This window comes from Calypte anna, chromosome Z, assembly GCF_003957555.1.
Source record: "Calypte anna isolate BGI_N300 chromosome Z, bCalAnn1_v1.p, whole genome shotgun sequence".
Taxonomy (NCBI): Eukaryota; Metazoa; Chordata; class Aves; order Apodiformes; family Trochilidae; genus Calypte; species Calypte anna.
The window spans coordinates 111,854-130,300 of NC_044274.1; the positions used below are offsets into that span (position 1 = coordinate 111,854).

The 18,447-nt window shown below is 44.8% G+C and overlaps 2 protein-coding genes across 3 annotated transcripts; both read right to left on the reverse strand.

The window, feature by feature from the left end:
• Positions 1 to 3,346: 3,346 nt before the first annotated feature.
• On the reverse strand, positions 3,347 to 7,553 carry GRP (gastrin releasing peptide). The gene is made up of 3 exons (XM_030467686.1): positions 7,409 to 7,553; positions 6,063 to 6,313; positions 3,347 to 3,555 (listed from the first exon to the last, which is right to left on the reverse strand). The coding sequence occupies exons 1-3, from the start codon at positions 7,551 to 7,553 to the stop codon at positions 3,502 to 3,504; spliced, it is 450 nt and encodes a 149-aa protein (XP_030323546.1). The 3' UTR covers positions 3,347 to 3,501.
• A 2,396-nt stretch (positions 7,554 to 9,949) lies between these two features.
• On the reverse strand, positions 9,950 to 18,447 carry SEC11C (SEC11 homolog C, signal peptidase complex subunit). 2 transcript variants are annotated; one of them, XR_003988702.1, is made up of 7 exons: positions 18,278 to 18,415; positions 17,065 to 17,174; positions 15,714 to 15,863; positions 14,806 to 14,925; positions 14,256 to 14,313; positions 12,076 to 12,185; positions 9,950 to 10,512 (listed from the first exon to the last, which is right to left on the reverse strand). XR_003988702.1 is itself a non-coding variant. In XM_030467695.1 (6 exons), exons 1-6 carry the CDS (start codon positions 18,317 to 18,319, stop codon positions 13,787 to 13,789), a joined length of 534 nt encoding a protein of 177 aa, XP_030323555.1. In that variant the 5' UTR covers positions 18,320 to 18,447; the 3' UTR covers positions 13,628 to 13,786. The 2 variants fall into 2 exon arrangements, 1 of the variants encoding a protein (XP_030323555.1); XM_030467695.1 differs by lacking the exons at positions 9,950 to 10,512; positions 12,076 to 12,185 and adding an exon at positions 13,628 to 13,840 and having other exon boundaries at positions 18,278 to 18,447.

Sequence of the window (18,447 nt, forward strand, 5' to 3'; positions counted from 1 at the left end):
TTGTTGATTAACAAGCAGTTCCCCAAGAGTTCAGTGATGCTTTTCCAAATTTTGGCACCACTACCTCCCTCCTGCTCCCAGTTCCCCTCTATCCTATAGAGCCACTGGAAAGACCCCCCCGGACCTTCTGATCATGTTGTAACTAGCAATGACTCTGGGTTGCTTGAGATAACTTAAGAGTATATAAAGATGCAATAAGAGTATATTAAGATAAAGATGCAATGACAGAACAGCAGAAATAGCAGCTGGCAACACCTGTCCACTTTTGCTAAGCTCCTGATCCAACACCCACAAACAAAAAATGGAAGATTACAGCAAGCTATGGTGATTGGTCTTTCATTGACATTAAGCAGGTTGTTTGTTGCTGCATTGTACACATGAACCCTTTTAATGGATAAACCATGAGCTGTCATGTCTTTCAAGGAAAGCAATGAGTGTATTGCTAAAAATTGGTGTTTTAACCAGCTAAACATAAATGGGCACAGATAGATAAATAGTTTTCCAACAAATAAAGGGACAGAGGCATATGCAAACTCGTATCTTTCTTGTGCCTTGTCCAGTTTTCTGTGTTCTTACACTTTCTTTCAAATTGTCCCATTCCATTTTAAAAGCTCATTTGTTCATTTTGTTGTAAATATCTTCTCCTTCTTAATTGGGTGCTGAGTCTAATAATCCTGCCTCGGCTTGTTAACTGTACAATAGCAGTCAGAGTTAATGACCCATTAGTGATTAATTCCTTAAACAGCATCTAATTGCTCACTGTAAAACCTTTTCTTAAAACTGGATTAAATCATCTAGATCCTTAACCACTTCTTTACTCTAACTTTGCTAAGGCTATTAGCCTTGCCTTTTCTGAGTGATCTAGTTCTTCTTTTCCTTAAACTGTATTAACAAGATAGTATTTTTAGTGTCTGTATTTGATTTTGCAACATCTGAAGTCCTAAGGAAGAATAATACCAATAGAAGACTGCCAGTAAAAATATCAATATATTTACTCCTTTGCACTGAGACAACTGCAAGCAGTGAATGTTGTTACACTGACCATGGCACTGACCTTTTGGGAGAGGTGGACTTGTAGGACAGAACTTGTCAACCATGGCTCCTACTCCTGGGAACGTGTGGACTTTGGCAGATGAAGCTGTAAACAGCTTTTAGGGTTTTACAGCTATGAAAAGTTAGTGTTGGAGTAACTCCTGGTTACTCCAAAAACCAGGAGTAATTTGGTCTTCTTTGCTCAGTGTCTGGACTACAGAGCAAGCGAGATGGTGAGATGAAGGATCTTCTTTCTATCTGCCTCAGGTACATATGACAGGGGTTTCAGGTAAAAGCATTTAGTAGTAACATTTACTACTGAAAAATCTCAAGTATCTGCTCAAAACACTTGGTTGCACCTTTTATCAGTTCACTCTGTTGGGATGTCTTAAAGTCCAACTCCATCAGACATTGATTCAAGGGGCTTGCTGTCAGATTTTTGGGGCTGGATACTCAGGTTCCTTTTCCATGCAGCCAGCATCTTCCTGTGTCACTGGTGCCAGGGATTATAAACCTGTGGACTTTATCAGCTTCCTTCAGTAGTTTCTCAGCCACAGACTACCCATTTACAAAATTCTATTATAGGAGAAAATGGTGGAATAAAACAAAGGAAAGACAGAAGAATGAAAAGCTGGATAGACCAAGTCACTGGTCACTCTGAGAACATTACCAGTTTTTCTGGTAGAATGAATATCGTGTCTCCTCTCTCTGAGCATCTCTGTTCTGCCGATGCATGATGTGAAAACTGGCTGACATTTGGCAGTCATCCCTCTGTCATATGACATTTCTGCCCCACTAAGAACTGTGAAATCAGCTCTGAAAGGCTTAGTTCTGTGTAGAAATGCAGTTAAAGCCAGCTAGGCAAGACACTCAGGAGAAAGTTTAAATGAGACAGCAGGAACCAGGATGGAGATAAGAAGTATAGCTTTGGCCAGTGACAGAATTTGGGGCAAATAAATAACGAGGATGGTGTTCCAGGTGCTGTCCAGGCAGGTCAGGTGGACCTTCTTTGACTCCTTGTGAAAGAGACAGATACAGAGAGTGAAGGACAGGACTCTGGGCAAATCCAGAATGTCAAGGAGGGAATGCTAGCTCTAAGCGATGCTTTTATACCACCGGCACCTCCAGAAGACTGGCTGACCGGCAGCTTGTCTTTTCCCAAATGCCTCTGCTCGGTGCCTCACACCCAGGACAGCTCGATGGGCAGGCAAGCTGCAGCTGAGCTCGGCTGCAGAGTTTATGGTGAGCCACTCACAAACACACGGCTCCCTCATCCCTTCTCACAAACACCTGCTCACAAAAATGCCCTTCCCGTTTGTTTGTCCGCTGCCTCGGGCGGATGAGGGAGCCCCGGTTTACACGCAGGGAAACTGAGGCACAGAGGGACACGACTGACCCAGCTCCGGCAGGGCTGTCGGGGCCCGGTGAGCAGCCCAGCTGCCCCCGCAGCTCCGGCCACCGGCACCGCGCGGGTGACACCGCGACAGGCGGGGCGGACCCGGGGCCTGGCAGCGGCGGGGGCCGAGGCCCCGCACGGGACCCGGGCTGTGCGGCTCTTCCCGTCCGCGGGCCGCGGCCGCCGCCTGCCGGGGGAGGCTGGAGCTGCCCCGCGGCCCCAGCGCCCGTGCGGGAGGAGCCTGGCCCGGCCCGGGCAGCCTCTGCACAGCCGCATCTCCTGGGTTGGGCCTTCGGGGCTGGGGCCGTCGAGCCCAGTCCGCGGCCGCACTGTGCGGTAGCCCCGCAGCAGGTGCCAGGAGCTTGTTCTCCCGGCCCGCAGTGTTTCCCCGTAGTCCCATGCGGGCACACAATGGCACCAAACCCGCTAACGCCTGGTGAGGAGTGTACTGGGAGCAAGCTGAGCTCCTGCCACCTCCCCGCACCTCGGGGAGGCAGAGAAGCTCGCAGCAGCCCTGCCTGCCCGGGGTGCCGGGGCAGCGCCTGCTCTGTGCCTGGCCCATCCACACCTTGGGAAGGCAGCACCGGCTTTCCTCGGCTGAGAAAAGCACAGGGAGCAACTCCAGATGGAGAAGAGCTTCGGTGGAAAATTAATAATTCTGTTGTTTCTCACTGTTCCTAGCTGTGGCACAGCCCATTTTCCATTTTATTAACTAAAATAAAATTAGAAATTCAGCCTCTTTATTAGTACTATTTATTGCAAGTGTTGAAATGTCATATAGTTTTGAAGAGATAAACTGATTAGATAGGTAAGTCATATACTTAATTGGAAGACCCTTCCGTGACAATTATATATATATCAAAGCCATTCAAGTGAGAAAATACAGCCTTGAAAATGAAGTAGACACTTTAGTCATTGCTGAACCATACAAGAATATGTGCATTTGGATATTTTACACAAAGAAAATCTCGTTTACAGAAAAGAGACCTTGTTGATTATCTGATACAATCAAGTGCCAGTGAAATATAGTCTCTTACAGAAAGTATTCAATTCCTTCATGATTTAGCCTTCTTTCAGCTTGGTGTGCTCTCTTTCATATTCATAACTTGAAGCAGATAGTCCATCATCTAATAAAAAAAGAAAAATATTATTTATAGACCTGTCCTGAAAAAAAAAAAAGTAATTCACTAAGTTAATAGGCCAAATATATATATATATATATATATGTGCTCTGTGTATTCACATAACAAACACACTCCTAATAATCTTTCCAAAACAGAGATCATTTGTCTTGGTTAGTGTAATAACCAACTGCCAGAGTACGAGGGGAGTCATTCTCCCAAATAATGCTGCCTGCCATCTCATTTATATACTGTCTCATTATTGATAAGAAGCCAAGTCATGAAAAAATTTAAAGCTTATTTTTCAACTTACTTGTACACCAAGGTCAGCCTGTAGGAGAGATTTCCCTTCTAATCTTTAACTAATTTAACTGTAATTTGTTCACAGAATAAAGTGCAGGCAAGATCTTCATCTACCTGGTGTTAACTGAAAACAGAAGGAAATAACTCAGCCCACAGTCAGTCCGGGAGAACTGCAGTCCCCCTCGATGCAATGTGGCCTGGGGACAGCTATTCCATCATCTGACAGTAGGGTACACGATTTACCTTTTTTTTCCAGCCAAATCACTACCTCAGGTGGTTTCAGTACCACAGGCAATAGTAGCTCCCTGTAAATACACCTCAAACAAAGGTTGTGCAACGTGGAACCCCTCATCTCCAGAAGAATCCACAGAATCAAAACACAAAAGTCATTTATGCTTTTGTATCACTGTGAATACGAATGACTGAATTCCATATGTATGTCAGAATTCCATCTTTACTAATAAACCTTTATTAAAGATAACTATTCTTGTTATTTAAATTTTTAGGAAACTATCACAGCTCTCAAAAAAGTAAAGCACATTCCTTTAAGTCTTCAGGTCTTCTTCATCTGAAAGGCAGATCTAAAAGAAGATACATAGCTTAACCTTCAGGTGCTGGGCTTTTACTTTCTAAAGTCAAGGGGAAAAAATGCAGCAGGAAAGTGCAGCTTACATACTACTTTCATTACTATGTTTTACTTCAAGATGCAGACAAAGTAACTGCTGAATGCTGGAAATCAATGGTTCAATGGCAAAATTAGGTTTTGCAGGTTGTCTTATACCTTAGTCATATGAAAGACATGTGACACTTTTTAAAATTAATATAATTCAAGAAATCTGGATATTTAGAGCAACAACCTCATTATCCCATATATATGTTCAATACAAGATCACAAAAATGTGGAGATTAATCTAGGATAAAAGTACACACATACAGCTATGATTCAACTTACCAGAGGCAACTTCCCACCTTCACGAGTAGGAGTTATTGCCAGATATTTTTGGAAGTCAAAACATTTCCCTCTTTACATAGCATAATGGAATTTGTTCACCTAATTTGATCACAAAGCTGCACAATGCAGAGCTGAGGTTGAGATAAATAGTTATTGTAAGCTTCACTGTCGTAAAGCCGTAGACAGAAAGGAACCTATAAACAGTGTTCACATCAGGGGTCCAAGAGATTAAATCATGGGTTAATTTAGTGGGTAATTTTTTACCCATATTCAAGTAAAACTCAAAGTATTTGCTGACTTCACAGCACCAGCATTTCAGGAGAGAGACTAGACCAGGAATATTAATCACATCATATTGCAGTAGAATTGGGGAAGAATAAAAAAATCTTCCCCTTAATGTCTTTAAGGGGTTGTATTAACTTTTTAATTCTATTTTATTGCTACCTAAGAGAATAATGCAGATATATCGCCACTACCAGACATGATGCATGCTAAAGAAAGTAGTTTTCTACTAATACCTGCAGTTAATGTTACATTATTTAGACCTGGATTACTTTCAGTAAAACTTCACTGATATCCCTCCAAGCATATTTTACAGGGTTTTCCAAAATAATAGGGTGACTCTTCCAAAGCTCTGTTATCCTGAGAAACAGAGCTAGCAAGTACATGAACTGGAGGAAAGAAGTGGTGGGTGTTAGTCACACACTGCAGCTCGTCGGTAGCCACAGACTCATTTTGCAAGACTACAAATGACCACAGTGGCAGCCAGCACCATCAGCTAGGGGGTGAAGCTGGGGAGAAACTCCCCAGCCCAGCTGCTCTACCAGCTGATGGGATAACAACTGGAGCAGCAGCTGAGGGGGACAGTCCATTGGCCCTGGCTTTGCCATCTTCCAGCCCTCAAGAGTCACCCGTTTCTCACAGCAGTTTGGTTTGGTACTTGGTATTAATATGTTCACCTGAGCATGAACTGCTAGACATGGAGAGAATGAAACGAACCAGCAACCTGAAAGGAATCCAGATACTAAAATCTGCTGAATGATCACTGAGTTTATGTCCAGTAGCAAATTAATTAATAAAAAAATACAGTCTGTGAGTGACAATCTATTATGAAGTGTAAAACCTTACTTTACTGAATGGCTAGTGCAGGAGATTAATTTCTGCTACTTTTCTGGACAACCCATGAGTTAGAGGCAGCAGTCACTGCAAAACGAAATTTGAATATGTGGAGTATTTTTACAGGTTTTATCACACTTACATCTTTCCAGCTGCTATTGTCATCTGTCTCCCAGGTGTTCCTGGTATACCAGGGAAGCCCTCCTTTTAAAAAGTGAGCACTTTTATTTTCATTCCCTTCCAGCAGCCATAGCAAATATTTGGAGATTTCTTCCCACTGCAGGTAGTCTTCAAGCTGCTTGATATTTTCAGGCAGAGCTGACAATGGTGTCTTGCTTTCTTCTTCATAGATGTAGGGAAAATCTCCAGTGCTCTTTTTCCCCATTAGATGTCCTGTAACAATGACAGTAACACAAAAATAACCGTAACAGGTACAGGTACGGATGTGATAGTTCAAACATCATCTGGAAGTCGTTATTGGCTGATAGGACAGAGGGAAGGGGTTAGATGATGTTAAAGCTGAAACACAACTGGGACTGCAGATTTTGTCAGTGTGGCAGATAATTTCCTCTGTCTCTTACGCTACCCTGTCAGAGAAAATATTGCTAAGAACGGGGCAGTGATAACCAAGCATTTTGCCTGGGGCGAAGGGGAGGCACCTGCTCAGATTACCTGTAGTAACAAGTGGATGGGGAAGCTGTAGGCTTCAGACTTTCTCTGTCTTGACATGGGAGGTGGGGATTCCAGAGTAAGCCCATGTTGCAGAGCCTTTCTAGGAGCTAAATTTGAGGATGTACTCTTCATACATCCTAGTTTACTACCATGAAAACGAAATCGCAGCTGGATTCGGGCTGCAAAGGAGGTGACTGTGAAGGGGAATGGTCGCACCGGTGGGGACCTGGGGTCCCCAGAGACTGCCTGCGGGCTCGGGGCTGGGTCCCTGCACCTCTGAGGAAGGGCGGCGGCACGCACAGCAGCAGCAGGGAAGCACGTCGAAGGTAGCGGGGAAAGCCGCGTGTCTCCAGCACACAGGCGAGGGTGCCGGGAGGCGAGACGGCTCCGGGCTGGGCTGGCTGCGGCGGCTCTCGGGGAGCGCCGGTCCCGCGGAACCGGGAAGCGCCCGTCGGGGCCGCGCTGCCGCCGGCAGAACGAGACCCGCCGTGGAGCTGGGCAGGAGCGAGGGGAGCCCAGCACCGGGAGGCAGCCTGGCTGCGGGCCGGGGGCGGCAGCGGCCGCTGCTCCTCCCTCCCCGGTGTGAGTGCGAGTGGGAGTGCGAGTGCCACCGCCCCGTCCCGGAACCGGGACCGCTGCCGGCTGCAGCCCGCCGCGACAACGGCGGGGACGGCCCCGGAGTCCCGGTTGGATTCGGGGCTGCAATCCTGTCCTCCCAGGCACGGAGCGCCGTCGGGCCGGTACGGCGGCTGGGCGGCCAAGCGAACCGGGCAAGGGGCCGGCGGCCGGGAATTGCCGGGCTAGCCGGAGACTTACCCACAGCCCAGTGGCTGCCGCGGGGGTAGATCTTGGTAAGCGCGGGGGAGCCGCCGGGCTGCAGCGGGGCTGCCCCGCCCTGAGCCGCCAGCAGCGCCAGCGCCAGAAGCGGCAGCACCCCGGGACGCCGCGGGCCGCCCCCCATCCTGCCGCTGCGGGGACGCTGCCGGTGCCACCGATCCGCCCTCTGCCGCGGGCCGGCTCCGGCTCCGTCTAAGCGAAGCACTGGTGCCGCCGCCGCCTCCGCCACCGCCCATTTATACAGAGCCGGGACCGGGTGCGAGCGGAGCTCCCGCGCCTGACGCCTCCTCACGGGGCTGGGGCTGAGGCCGCCCCCGGACCCCCCCCGCCTCCCCGCTCTTGCGGCCCAGGGCTCGTCCCTTCGCTCCGCCGTGCTGCCCCCCGCCCGCTCCGCCCCGCACCCCCACTCCTCCTCCCCCCCAGCCCCACCTGCACAGGACGGGCCCGGGGGGTTGTCACGGTCCGTTCCTGTGCGCTCTCGTGCTTTCGGAGAGCCCGTCCAGCCTTGGGGGTCGTTTTCTCCATCACGCTGGAGAAACAGGAACGTCTCAGAAGTTTGTTCCTCCGCACCTCCCAGCGTGGCGTGGTTGGGTGCTCCGAGGTGTCCGGGCGCTGTGAGGGACCCCAGAGCGGGATGGATGGTGCAGGATCCAGAGCAGGACCCTCTCCCTTGGGCCCCTCCTGCAGGAGGGTGGCAGAGGGGTGGCCCCACCAGCAGCATCTCTCCCCCAGGCCCTGGTGGCCCTGCGGCGGAGCGGGTGATGTGCGAGAGGACACCAGGGGCTTTGGCATCGGCAGGGGGTGAGGGCATGCTGGTGACACTGTGGGTGTGTACACGTCTGTGGCTTTACCTGGTGGAAAGGGTTTCGGGCTGCTGCCCGGCCAGGAGCCGGGGTGGCTCGGGTATGTGTCTGTTACAGGAACTGTTTTCTAGATAGTTTCAGTCAAAACGAGACTATCTTCACAGAAAGCGTGACAGCAGTCGCACAAACGGTTTGCTGCTCTAGACTAAAATGACTGAACAGGTGGAAAAACTTTTACGAGAGCTTATGGGGAAAAAAAGCTCAAGCATGTTTTTAAGCAGAAGGAATGGCTGTAAAACAGCCAAACTCTAAGCAAAATGTCACTTCAAATGTTCTGCAAAGAGGTTCTTTTAATTTCCGATGTCACATAAATTTACTATCCAGGTGTCAGTAACATGGCTCTGACTTACAGCCCTTTCTTCTTTCCTTGCACAGACTCTGTAAACTTTTCCAGCACCCTAAGGAAACGGAACTGGCAAACTTTGTAATAGTTAATGGATGGAAAGCTTTCCATCCTGGAGAGGCAGTGCAGACGACAGGATGGGTGAATCACCAGAGAAGACCATGCATGGCTGGGGAGGCCATGGGGAAGGGGAGGCTTAAGGTCACACAGCTTCAGGCATGTCAGCAGCTTCACCGAGATGCAGGTGGGCGAGTAGCAGGGGGACAGCAAGTCCTGATGTGCTGTTTGTCCCAGAGGAGAACAAAGTCAGAGATGGAGTCACGTGAACTTAGTTTATGTGATGATTTAAAGAACAACATCAGGATTTAGGATGCACAGTTAGCAAATCTGACTGCAGGGGACTTGCCAGGTCCTTCAGCTAACTCAGCATGACTAGAAGTGAACTATATCCCATGGAAACTACCAAGGATGTGAATTAACATAATTATGGGGCAAACTACCTCCTGCAATCCTTTTTGAAGTCAATTGTCTAGCTTACTGTATGAGCTAAATTGTTCCTTGTTTGGTCTTTGTTTATTACATCTTCTTTTACTGATTAATGTGATTCATTCTTTTATTTTGGTTATTAATTATGCATCCTTGTTTAATTTACAATAGTATTCTTCCACCTCAACCCCGAGTTTCACTGCGCATCCTGCAGCACAGCTACAGCCAGCATGTGCTCTGAACTGAGTGACAGATGATCAAACACAATACTTCCATTCCTGGGAAATTCTAATTGTTCACTGCAATTCAAGGCAGGAAACTGACAATTCAGGAAACTGTAAATTTCCAGAAAAACAAACCAAGAGCACAATATTTGGCTTTCCTAAGGTACAGGGTCTGCACTGGGAGCCCTCTGCCCGTCCTTCCCTGTGCTGCTCACAAGCTTGGGCAAGGCTCCCAGGGCTCCTGGAGTTTGAACCACACGTAGCCTGATGGTGCCTTGTCCATGCTCATCAGGTTATTCGGGTGCTGGGCAGGCAGGGAAAGCAGGCATGGGCCCAAAGACCTGTCCTTGTTCTTTGGTCTCTTCACCTCTCCCTCGACCCAGCTGAGGATCCAGACCTTTGAATACAGTTGTGCGTTATTAGCACTTCTTCATTTACTTGTTCATAAGGTAAAAAAAGGTCATATTAATAAAAATAATAATAAGAATTAGAATAAATCAGTAAGTAATCATTTCATAATATACAGAAATAATATACTGGATGGCCCCCAACAGGAAAGGTACAATAAACACACATTATTGAATGTGAGTAACTCTTTACTGGAGATAACCTTTCTGAAAGAAGAAAACTACTTACATAAATTTGTGTTTGAACATCAAGCAGCAGCTCTCTCCATTTTAAAATACCTTTCTGCTTTTCACATATTCCATAGCAAAGTGAACTATTGTTGTGCTCAATGGCAGGAAGACATTAGTGGGTTTCAAATGCCATTACCACAATAACACTCTTTAATTTGTTTCCTTCACATTTTAGACAACTGTGATTGTTTTATCAGCAAGGCAGATTTTACGGAAATAAAAAGGGATAAAAGAAAAATGGTGTGCCTTTCATCATTTTCTTTGTAGTGATCCTGACGTTAGTGACAGCTATAATATATGTACAGAACAAACAATGGCTTAAGTGTATCAGCAATGTAATAACAGGGCACCATCACTAAGGAATACTTTGTAAATGTTGAAGATGCTGCATAGACTAATCTCCAGCACTCCAGACCTGCAGCCAGGGCAGACATTCTGCAAACAACATGAAAATGGACTTCCCGTGGTAACAGTTCCCTGAAGAACTGAAGACATTTTTCAGAAAGAGAGCTCCACAACTTTAAAGAGGCTGAAAAATATGAAATGATAAACATTTATTGGTAAGCCATGGTCCCCACCAAAAGCCTGGGTGTGGGGAGTGCTGAGGGAGCAGGGTTAGCATGGAGGTTGTGCTGAGGGACAGACAGCTCTTGGTGCCTACAGGCCAAGCTCTTTCAGTGGGATTCCTATGTGAGCTGGGGCTGAGACAGAGCAGGGACCTTCCTTAGTTTGCAACTAAATCTGTGGAAAATAAACACCAAGGGAAAGTAAAACTACAAGTTCTCTTTCCTAAATGCCCATTTTCTTCCAAATATCACTGCTGATGCTGGATTTATACACATCGTATGTACTGGAGAAAATGAGCTGTGCAACCTGCATGACACGAGCCCAGAGCCTGACAAGGCACAGAGCAGGACAAGGGCAGGTGACAGAAAGGACAGGCATTAGCAAACCATGTGGCTCCCAGGTGGCCCCAGACTCCTGTCAGAAGTGTGAAAGGGACACAGCCCCACATCCAGCAGGAAGGCCACTGCCCCTTGGCATCCAGGAGCCACCATGGCCAGCCCCTGGGTACCCCAACACACCCTGGCTGTGCTGTGATCACAGCTGCTTCCTTTGTAAAGCTCAAGTCCAGAAAAGTTCAAACAGCTTCAAAATTTAGGTGATGGTTACATCCATGTCATTCCATATGCCTACATATGGATACAGACCATGTATGCATAGCTGCTGGCTGATAGCATATTCACACAGAAATGACAGAAAAGCAGAGTTGGTTGCATTGTACTGGAACATAAAGGATGACTCTTCAGTGTTGACCACCCTCTCAACATTCTTGTGACATTTTAAACACAGTTACCAGTCATATCTAGCAGGTCACTGCTCTCAGAGCCTCAGCCTGTTCCTGCTCCTTTCCCTCTGTCGTGTTCCTGCTTTTTCCCCCATGTGCTCTGCTGAGGCTGCTCAACTCACAAACCCAGCAGAGAACTGCTAACTTCTGCCTGCCTTCACAACTTGTATTGGCTCCACTGCACACGGGAGCTTAGGCAAAGAGAGACACACGTTGTCTGCAGCAAGAGGAACATCAGACCTTAGCCAGAGACAACAGGCAAGTCCAGTGCCAACACCTCAAGTTACCTTCACACTTGTTCTCAACAGGGCTAGCAGGAAAAGCTGGTGACATTCAGCTACAAAATACCAAACACCAAACTGCTTCTCTTCGCTGCAAACACTAATAGTACTTAGCAGACATTAGATCATTCAAGCACCCTCAAAGCAGCAGAAAAGCGTTCTTCCATGTGCTTCACTGCTTGCCAGCCTAAGAATGAAAAGATTCTGTACTGATCCCCACTGGAAGGAAAGGGTTTAAACCAGAAATTTAGATTCTGGACAAAACTTCTGACACTTCCTTCCCTGACTTCTACTCTAAGGAAATCAATAAGCAACACTATCTATCTAGAAATGGAAATCTTTGGCTTAGACTATGCAAGATTTATCACTAGAGCATCTGTTCCTACTAGCTGAAAAGGAAAAAAAAAAAAAGCAATAAACCCACAAAACCCTAGTGTTTAGCACAAAAGGGAAAGCAGATTACCTAGGTGGCTAAACAAGCCAGTGTTGGTGGCTGCTTTGGTGGATGCAACCAGCAGAGCTCAAGGCATCCAGCTAAAACCAGGCAGGTTTCTCTCCATTGTGCAGCCTGTTCTGCAGGGTAAGATTTATCAAGAAGAGTTAAAAGAGACACAGGAAATCATACCCAGAAAATACAGTATTTTTTTCTGAGCATGACCCTGCATATTTAGATATTACCCTTGCACCTTTTTACTAATCCATGCCCTCTCAACAAAAGAATATATTCCCATGATAATATGTTGAATTTGTCATTTGTGTTATGTCCAAAACCCCACTCTCAAAGTTAAGAGCCAGCTGTGAATGCACTGGGGTAGATGGATACAAATAAATTCTCATCTCAGTATTACTGGGGGGAAAAAAAAAAAAAGAAAATAAAAATCTTACTAAATATACACTGTTTCCAAAAATTAAATTATTTTTTCTTAACTGTGAAGGTACACCTTCAGGAAGACTGCATTAAGGATACCTAAATTATCCTGATATGCCATTTATTATACTCAATTTTATTTCTACACAATCTGACACAATATAAGACATGAAAACTTCTTAGGAGGACACAAAAGAAGTAATATTACTTGGAAAAATTCAGCAGTTGTCTGCCTTTCGGCACTAGCCACTACAACAGAAGCAGTGCCATTATTCTATAATTGTATATTTCTGTAGAGGTAAGGGATTACAGGAGAAACAGAACTGCAGAAAAAACCCATCACGCTGTTCCTTATGAAAGCTACAAAGGCAAAGCAAGCGAGGAAAACAAGTTCTGCTTTGTTGAAGGTATAACAGTGACATTTGAAGCCAAGAGAAAAATCCAGAATTTCATATAAAACAGTTATCAGTTAAGTTTTAAACTGAAAAATCGATTTTATGTGTATTATTATTGAGGTACCATAGGACAGGAGAGAACAATACATCCTCACCACCAGCACAGGAGTCATGTCTCACCCTTACAGGTCATGCTACTGAAGTACACCACTGTGCTGTTTTGTTTATTCAGTAACCTACAAGGGTTAGTAAAGCCCCACACAACCTTTTTGCCAGGTTTGTTTTACAGCTTGGAAGGTAAGGGCAGGTGGGTTAACAGCCTGGGTTCTGGAAAGATGCACTGTCCCTAAAAATTGGGTCACTGGGTTTCCCATCCCTACACCACAAAGGAGCAATTTCTCAATGCTTAATCAGAATGAAGACCCTTTTGTGTGTGTTCTGGTCAGCCATATCTAGACAACTTCCTTTAGGCCTCAGTCTGACTGAACCCCTGCAGCTCACCCTGTTCCAGCTCACATGCTGTGTCCTCACACATGTGGTCATGAAAAGAGAGGGTGCTGACAGATTAAAAATAATAGTAATAAAAAAAATATCAGGAGGGAGAAAGCAGGTCCAGATGCAGTAAAACAACACAGCACCTCCAGGAGTGCCACATGCTGCTTTAGCACTTCAAAGTCAATGTCTGCCACACAAGCAAAATCCTGACAGGAAGCAGTGTCTATTTCAGATACTAACCAACAGCCAAAAGCTTTACTCATTGTTGTACAGTTTATTTAGACAAGAGAAAAGCCTGCACAGTTTTGTAACTGTACACAGAAATGAAAACATCTGAAACATATCTGGTTTTTCCCCCTGAATATGTAACTTTGTAGTCTGTTCTTGGAAAAGTGGCTGGGTTTATATGGGTTGTTTTAGGATTCTCGTTTCAGCAGCACATATGCTCCCATTACTGCCAGAAGAGCTAACTGCAAAAGAAAACATTATAAAGACTGATTATAATTTCTCTCTGTAGAAGCTCTAAATCTACAAATAGTTAAATGTGTGCCCTCTCCAACACTACACCTCTTAGATGAGTACACAGTTACAGTTGTCTTCCTACAGAACCACAGGAACTGTTTAATGTGATCATATTAATCATAAGCAGGCATCACCACTGTATACACTTATGAAATTCCTATAAATTAAATGTTTTCAAATTATTGCACATACTAAGTTCCTCTGAACAACAGACAAGCTAAACTGAGCAAGAAAAAAGATTTCACTTAATATGAGGTACCCCACCACAACACGTATTTATTAACACGTATTCTTATATGCAAGACTCTTACTACCTTTAAGTACTATTCTACAGTTTTGCATTCAAAATGTGTGTATACATACCTTGAATTTTGGATAGTCATTCATTATTATAGTTACCATGCCAACATAAGGCAAAAATCTGTAATTCACAAGAGATTAAAGCAAAATTAACCCTCAAATGTTGTATGGAAATGTGTCAGTGTTACTCAGTTTAAATATTTTAGTGCAAAACAATCATCTACACTTGTCACTAACAAATATCTGAATGGGAAATAAAATGTATTAATTTTTTCCTTGGATAAAAATGTAATCAAGTTATTTGATAATCTTAAGAGATTTCATCTTTGCTAAGGAAGGGGACAAAGCTCAAACCTTATGTAAGATTCCTGAAGAATGTGGAAATTATTTCCTAGTGATTTCTAGCAATTACAAGGGTAACTTGGTTAATTTTCTATTTACAGGTAAATTATCTGTTAAACGTGCTGGCTTATGAAAAAATAATTCCACTCACAAAAAGTATTTTTTCCAGGTAGTTTTTAAATTACCACTTAAGAAATTAAAAAATACCATACCAGATCTACATTGTACCGACAGCTGTCTAATTAAAAAGCACGCAGTTTGCATTACTTACCCTCTTGCTCTTCCAACAACATCCTTCTTCTCTAACCAGTTCTGACCTTCTATGTACAAGCCTCTATCATCAACTTCGTTATTATCCCCTTTAGTCAGAAATTTGATGTTCCCATTTTCTCTAGAAGGCAACCAGGTAGTAACTAAATACCACTTGAATAAAAAACCTCAATTAACATTTACCAAGCACAATGAAGATGAAAAGTGCTACAAGATTAGATAACAATGTTTACTTCCAGTCCTGCTTGTGCTGCTTATTTAACAAACACCACTAAATCATTAACATGACAGACTTTACTGACAGTCAACAGATTTTAACACAAAATGTTTTTTAAACTGCTCCTAGATTGTCATCGGATGTGGGCAATTACACAGTGGACATGAAAGGCATATTGTCCACTCAGGGCAGGCACTAGACTTATTCAACAAAAGCAGCATGTACCTATCTGTAAAATAAAAGCCAAATTCCAACCCTCTGCATTTTCAATGGAACAGAAATTTAACTCTGAAATCACATACTAAATAACATATACATATATCTATAATACAGATGACGTAGACCCTTTAGATCTTTAGGAAGTTGTATAATAATACAATGCTTTATGCATTTTTGAGTTCTCTGCACTTGTATTAACTCTTAGTAATCGTATTTATGTCAAAATAAAACTTTGTCCTTCTTTTGATGGGAACAAATTAGAAGACCACCTACAGTAGCTGCAAGTCTGCATCAAATTCAGTATTTTGTCACTAATGCTGCAATACACTTTTGGGTCACTCAATAACCTTCACCATCTTGCAGATATTTGCTTTTAAAAGCATCTTCTTCATGAAATAATGCCAAATTAATACACGAGAGTCATGGTGAAAGAAACTATATTTAGAAATAAGGAAAGTGCTAAGTTGCATTACTTTTCATGTATTTTGATTACTCTGTGAACTATTGGAATGTCTCTGCCTTCAACTTTAAAAACAACTATTTCACCAGCTCTGATCGGGTCGTCATGGAAATTTGTTAAGAACAAGAGGTCTCCTCTGTGGAAAGCTGGTTCCATGCTGCCACTACAAACAAAAAGAGAGAGCTTGCTAGTGTCATGGTGAATGGAAGAACCATGAAAACATTTAATTAGAAGATTAAAGAACACTTAACTCCTACAAATAAGCTCACAAACTTAAATGAAATCTGCACATTCACCCATTCCATGTGACATTACTTAACACAATCCAAACCTCAGTCTGAGCCAGCCCATACAGACTCCCTCACTGCCTCTGTGAAAGCAAGCAAGCAGCTCTACAGAAACTGACAGTAGCTGTGGTGGAGGAGCAAAACGAGCCATGCTGGTTAAGGAAACTGTAAGTGAAAAGCAAAAACATGTTCCCAGTACAACAGGAAGTACTTCTCCACATAGAAAGAGTTCAATTAACATGAGTAAGTGTTCCAGATCCCATAACTAGTAACAGAGACAATTCCCATTAAAACACTGTTATTTACTGTGTATTCCTTGATTACACACTCAGTTTCTGTAGGGCTGACTCTTCTATGAACATGCACTTATCTGAGGAACACTCAGGGGCTCTTTCTATACCTGAAGTAAGATAGCACAGAGACAGAGCAACACACCAGTACATCGTGCTCATAAAAGAACTTCTACTGTGATATAGTTTTGAAAGAAATACCCATATGGTAAGGAACAACAACAACAAAAAGAAATTAACAAATAGGCTGTAGAGTGTTCAATGGCTTCAGAGAGTGCAACACATTTACTTATTTTCTTCAGGAGATAACCAGAGCTTCACAGGATTACATCCACTTCTATTACAGGGGACTAATTTCTTTGGAATCCTAGCAACTATCCAGGGATTAATATCCCTGCTGCAATATATATATATATATACATATACACACACACACACATATGTGTATATATATATATACACACATACACACACATATATATATATCTGTAATCTTGAGTAGTTTATCTATTACTTTTCAAAGGTTTTAGGTAAGGTTTTTCTAAGATAAGGTTTTCTAAGGTGTGTCACATATCTCCTGCTTCTACAGACTTTAATGAAAACAAAACTACAATCACAAAAGCAGTCCTTGCTATTTGTCCAAAAAACAGTTAGAAGAAAATAAGTGTTTAAGTACTACTCCTATTAGGTGAGATTTCAAGCTCCAAATCTATCTGAGGGGGAAGGTGAGGAGACAAAGACAAAGCAGTATTTGGCCTTTAACAAAAAAGCCTTTACATTGACTTACCTGAGCACCACAACAATGGGGCTTTCACTCCCAGTGATGACGATCAGCCCTTTCCATATCATAAGGGCAGAGGACACAATCATAGCAAAATTTAAGACTTGGTAATACAGCTATATGAGACAAGAAAATCGATTTAAAAAGTTACTGTGTTGCACTGAGAAGCACAACGTGAAATTTCAAGCCAAATGCACCACAGAATAGCAATCCAGACACATGGATGTTCATATTCCAGCAGAAACCCCATGGCACAGGTTGCTATATGGGCCACCCAACCACACAAACAGCCTTCCAGAGTAAAGTTTTTTGCCTCAATCTTGGCTTATCCCATTGGTGCAATTTGTTAGTGCTAGGAGCTCCTGAACTTGCTAGCAAAGTCTTCTAAAAGATAGGAAGTTACAAAGTAAATGATCAAATCCATTTTGATCTCGTGTCACCTGAGCTCCTAGGTACTCAACACATACATAAGAAGTACTACAAGATGAGTAATAACAGACTTTGTACTTTTAACAGCTGTTTTGGTTTAAAAAGAGGAGCTGTGGGGTGGGACAAGTGAGATGACAAAAGGATCTACTCCTGAGGCCAGGCAGAAATTTCCTACGGGGAATATCTTTGATTGACTGGACTAACTTGGAGCCCAAAACTTCTACACGACACACTGCCTTCACAACATTCCTTTTTTGTTTTTTTTTCCTTAACAGCACAGGGAGATCCTCTGCTGGAGGGGGACCCTGCCCATCTCCTCTTAGGGCTACCACCCCCTATGGCAGGGACCTGGAGCCAGAGAAGTCTCGGGTCCCTTCCACCCCCAAGCAGCCTGTGGCTCCTGACCCACCCCGGGGCTCACTGCTGTCAGACACGGAGCCAGAACCTCCCACACGGTTCCGGTCTCAAGGCACACACGGTGGGACAGGTGCCCCCTCCCTCATCGCCGGTCAGGCTCCACTATCAGCTCTGAAGCTTGCTGGGTTTTGTGTTGGTTTTTAAAAATGACTGGCGCTAAAAAACCCCAGGACAGAACCCAGCGCAAGGGACTTCCACAGCCCGCAGGTCGTGCTTGCCCAAGGCCTCACACGGTCCCTTCCAGACGCTGTCTGCCCGCTGACAGGGCTCAGAGGGCAGCCCCTGCCCCGCTCCCCATGCCCACCCCCGGTGCCGAGCTGGGCGCTGACACCGCTGCACACCGCCGGGTTACCGGCCCCGGCCCGGCCGCTACCTGCCGCTTGTTCATGCGCCGCAGGTCCCCGAAGAGATCCATGGCGGCCCGGGCCGGCGGGACACGGCTCCCAGCGGCTCCCAGCGGCTCCCGGCGCTCGGCTCCTCTGAGGGAGCCCGGGAAGACGCTGCACCCCGAGGCCCGCGCTGCCCCCAGGTACCGCCGGCCCG